This window comes from Cryptomeria japonica, chromosome 3, assembly GCF_030272615.1.
Source record: "Cryptomeria japonica chromosome 3, Sugi_1.0, whole genome shotgun sequence".
Classification (NCBI taxonomy): domain Eukaryota; kingdom Viridiplantae; phylum Streptophyta; class Pinopsida; order Cupressales; family Cupressaceae; genus Cryptomeria; species Cryptomeria japonica.
The window spans coordinates 713,377,474-713,382,177 of NC_081407.1; the positions used below are offsets into that span (position 1 = coordinate 713,377,474).

The 4,704-nt window shown below is 34.3% G+C and overlaps 1 protein-coding gene across 1 annotated transcript; it reads right to left on the minus strand.

Annotated features, from left to right (window-relative positions):
* Positions 1-3,397: 3,397 nt before the first annotated feature.
* LOC131034215 (uncharacterized) lies at positions 3,398-4,127 on the minus strand. The gene has a single exon (XM_057965607.2). It carries the CDS (start codon positions 3,957-3,959, stop codon positions 3,540-3,542), a length of 420 nt encoding a protein of 139 aa, XP_057821590.1. The 5' UTR covers positions 3,960-4,127; the 3' UTR covers positions 3,398-3,539.
* Positions 4,128-4,704: the final 577 nt, after the last annotated feature.

Sequence of the window (4,704 nt, forward strand, 5' to 3'; positions counted from 1 at the left end):
ATGGTGTCAAAAATTTAAAAATGAGATATGACAAAAAGCTAGTTACGAGCACTTTGTAGTGGTGCAAGTCATTTTGCAAGTTTTTTTCTGTAAGTGCATTGCATTGTTGTCTAAATTCAAATATCCCTTTTGGACCTTCAAGCTCTCAAAATTTTGCACGTTTCTCCAATTTTTGCGATTCTTGTGATATTAGAAAGGTATTGAGGAGATATATCATTGTGCACTTAAACTTTTTCTAAATTCAATCCAAATTATATTTTATTCATTTTTTTTGCAAATATCACATTGTGTTGATTAGTTGAACATCCTTACCCCTAGTGAGGATTTGTCTTTTTGGGAAGTCTTCATTCGCAATACTCATCATATTTGGGGTTTTTTGTTTGTTGTCGAGGATTTTTGTCTTTATAATTTTGGAGATTTATCTTGGTCATTATGGGGTTTTCATTGCATCCTTCTCTAATCATATTTAGAAGGCAAAAACTATAACAATGGAGAGATGGCATCATAAAACATCTTCATTGGCTTCATTTATTGACACAATTATATGATGTTGTTCTCCCTCCAAGTACACCTAGTAAAAAAATCTTGTCACTACAAAAGGGATTATCTCCTAAGAGTTATTGTTATGCATGTTGGTGTTGATATCTTGAATGCTATTGTTCATTTTGAGTGCCTTCATTCTCTTTGGACTAAAATTTGGGAGATATATAGAGATATTGATACTCGACCATTCCTAGATGATCCTATTTCAATTTGTCTTGTACTTCTTCATATTTCAAACATGATACCATATGACTATGATACTATTTGAGAGTTTGATTCTTTGGAGTATTCTGAATTTTTAGAAGTAAATGGCAAGGTTTTATTAAATGCTCCTTCCCTTCCTTAAGAGATAGTTGTTTTACCTTAATCTCCAACGATTACTTATGTAGAGTTGAATTAAGGCTCCCATGATTCCTATTCAACAAAAATATCCATCTTGTATTGTCACTTTAGAGTTCATAGTCGCTTCTCTGAAAGATTTCAGTTATTCTTTGCAATAAGTAAATAATCATTTTTTAGATATATCTTTGTGGGATGATCATGTGATAGATACTTTAGACTTGTTTGTGAAGTCACACATCTCAAATTTAGAGGGAACTTTTGAGGGGTTATCTCTCCTCTTTGATGACAATCATTGCACAATTGTTGTCAAACCACCATTGTCTTTGGAGATTTTTTTAAATGTTTTAACATATTCCTAATTTTTCACCTTCTTTGTTGATTGGACATGTACCTGATTTTATTGTGGAATCGTCATATCTTTCATAGACAAGATGACACATGTTCAGATTTCAAAGACATCATCATACATCTTCATGCTTCTTCCTATCAATTCTTAATCAGAATGAGAATCATTCTTGCATCTATAATTTGTTTTGTTTCTTCTAAAATGGGGACAAGTTATTTGTAGACATTGGATCATGTTTTGTCTTCAAGCATATTCTTTTTTTGTAAGAGATTATACGTTATAGGGAATTATAGTCTCTCTTTCTCTCTTATGAGGAAATTATCGATTGCATATTTGTGATGGATGCAGTCCTTAGGGGGTTATGATGAGTCCATTCTTCACTCATTACATCACTTAGATGTATGATTATGTTTTCTGCACTCTCATTTTTGGAGAGGAGTTTTCTCCCACAATGGTTTTTCTTATTTTCTCTATATGTGAGAGATCTTTTATAAATGGATACTTAACATGCCCTGGTAGATGAGACACATAATCATCATCCATGCGTCATTTCCATTTTTCTACTTCTCCTAAGTTGCATTTATGGTGGGGTGGTGGTGTAAATTAGGTGTTTTACCTAACTAGTTCACTAGTAAGTTCTATTCACATGTTAAGTTTACTTAAGTCCTAGGAATCTTTCTTGAATTCTTAATTGACACTAGATTTTATCTTATCTTTTTGTCATTTAGTTCTTGTCTCCTAGGTCATTTAATATTCATTGTCTCATGTTATAGGATTAAAACACTTGTCATGATCTTGTCTAATCTTATGTTTTGACTTGGTTATATAACCAAGGGGTTTCATTTGTAATCTCAATCTATTGCATTGTAATGCATTGATCACGGCATAATCTATTACATATTGATCACAATTTGATCTAATATTGTATTTCATCCTTTATTGCAAATTTATGCTCTTGCTTCTCTCTCTTGTAGAAGGAAGTTTTGGTTGCAAATGATCTTAGGAACTTGAGTCCCTAGGAATGCCAATGATTTCCTCATCATCTTTTGAGAGATCGATTTCAAACATAGCCATGCTGTGGTGGCAAAGCTAGAAAAAAATGTCAATCTCAAACACAAATGGCATTCCTTAGTGAGGCTTCTATTTTGGTAAAGCCTAGGAAACTCCATCCAAATAGGGACAAAAAGAACTCTCCCCTCAAAGGTCATAGAGTTTCATTGTCGAGGTGTGAAAACTAGAAGAGATGAGAAAAGGTAAAACTCTTTTATAAAATTTTAAATAATATAAAGATGGATTCCATTCTTTAAACGGACCTTCCCAACAAAATAGTTGATTAAAGTAAAATTTTCAAAATCATTAATAAAAATGTCATTTTTCATAACGAGAAGAACCGCATCTCTTTGGTGGTGTCATGTTCATGTGACATCAAACTTACAATGTTTGTTATAACTGAATTAGAATTAGGAAAGTTTGAGAACTTTTAAAAAGAGAAAAAATGCCCAAGACTACTAAATGTAGAAAAACAATGTAAAGTCTTTGCTTTAGGAAAGTCGCATGGCATAAGGGAGGACACTAACACAAACAAGGTTAAAATTGAAACCAAGTAAAGTAATGCATGCATAATTATAATTAATCATTACTTCAATGTAATTGTAGCGTAGTCTAATTAACTTGAGGAGAGATTTAACCCTAGCACCAAGATTAACCAGAGTTTTAAAAAGTCCGCTGACCCGAGAGAAACGGTTTACTTGAGGCCATTAACAAAGATGCCGCTTTACTAAGTTATACTTGATTAAATCCCCATATCTTTCAAACACAAATTAAATTACATGATCCCATTAACTTTCTTAACCAGAACAATTAAGAGATTAATATTTTGCAAAGTTAATCGAGATCTGTTATCCACCACAGAAATCTTTGCATGACAACAGAAAAAAATCCCTTCTGAAATCTCTGTATATCAACCAAAAAAAATTGTATTTGAGATTACATACCAGACATTTTCCTGTGCAAACAAATAAGAATCGTGAAAGCGTTTGTATACCACTCATTCATTTCCTACGAGATAGCAAACATGCGTTTGTATACCACTCATTCATTTCCTATGAGATAGCAAACATTTTTCATGAATCCAAGACAGGAAGAAAAGTGACTGCAATTTAGGAATGAAAAGAAATCAAATCCCGAATGTTCTTAAATTTCTTAATTTTCTGCAACACACTACAACAAGAAGACCATTCATTTGGCCCGGATTTGCCCAGATGCCCAACAACAATTTTTCCTTTATTTTTTCTTTTGTCCCTAAAATCTAAACAAAAATATACAGAACAAATCCGACTAAGCAAACCAGGCTGAATTTGCCGTGAAAGTTGAGACGATCTGCGGCATTAAAATAGTCATAAGGGTAGTTAACGTAAGGATACGGCGGAGCGAAGATGTAGTGGAAGCCAGAAGGCGGCGGAGGGCATTCAATCTGCGGCGGCTTTGGCGGCGGAGGGCATTCAATCTGGGGTGGCTTTGGCGGCGGAGGGCATGGCGGCGGCGGCGGTGGCGGCACCGGGTTGCATGGATTCTCGCATGTTACGCAGGACGTGCATACGACCGCCGGCGGAGGAGGAACATTAGTCCATTTTCTCTGAACCAGAGAGGCAGAGGAAGAGTCGTTTGTTTCTGCCAAGAGACTGGTGGGCAGAAAAAAAAGGCCAATTATGAGAAAAAACGGCACCATTTGAAACTAGTAATCTGGTAACACTTATGTGTGAAGTGAGAAGAAAGAGGGCAGAAATGCAGAGAATTAATTGCAGGGGAAGAAGGAAGGGGCATTCATGTCTGTTTAGCAGATGGCCACATGGTTGCAGACTTTAAGGGCTTCTTGGACACAAGGCGTGAGCGAGCCGTTATATGCGCGTTGGGTGTCAATGAATTATTATTATTATTATTGTTGTTGTTTTTGTTTTGTTTTTTAATTTTAGTAGGTAGGTTGTCCTTGTCGCTTTTGCTTCCGACGGAACCCCGTAATTATACAGCAAAAAAGAGGTGAACGATTAACATCGTTGGTGAGGGTTTTCAGTTGTGACGTTATATACTTTTACGATTTTGATAGTTAATATTCCATTACTGTCATAAGTATTTTTTTTATTTTATCTTGGTGTTAATTTTTTTAATGGCATTATTAGTTTTGACTTTGAAGTTTGTTTTTGTTGTCATTATTGATTGAATGAAATATGCTTATTAAATTTGAATGATAACAAATTATATTGCATAAGATTTAATGATTAATTATAGTTTGGCATCTATGTAATTATAAGCATCTTAAATTTTAGGTTTAAGTATTGGACCTTTTTTAAGCAAGTTATTATAAAAAATTGAAAGTAATTTGAAATTGTCACATGATTTTAGAGGCACGAAATTAGTGTGTGCAATTAGTGAATTGTCTCCCCTTAAAGATGTTGAGAGAGTTCGATTTGGAAAAA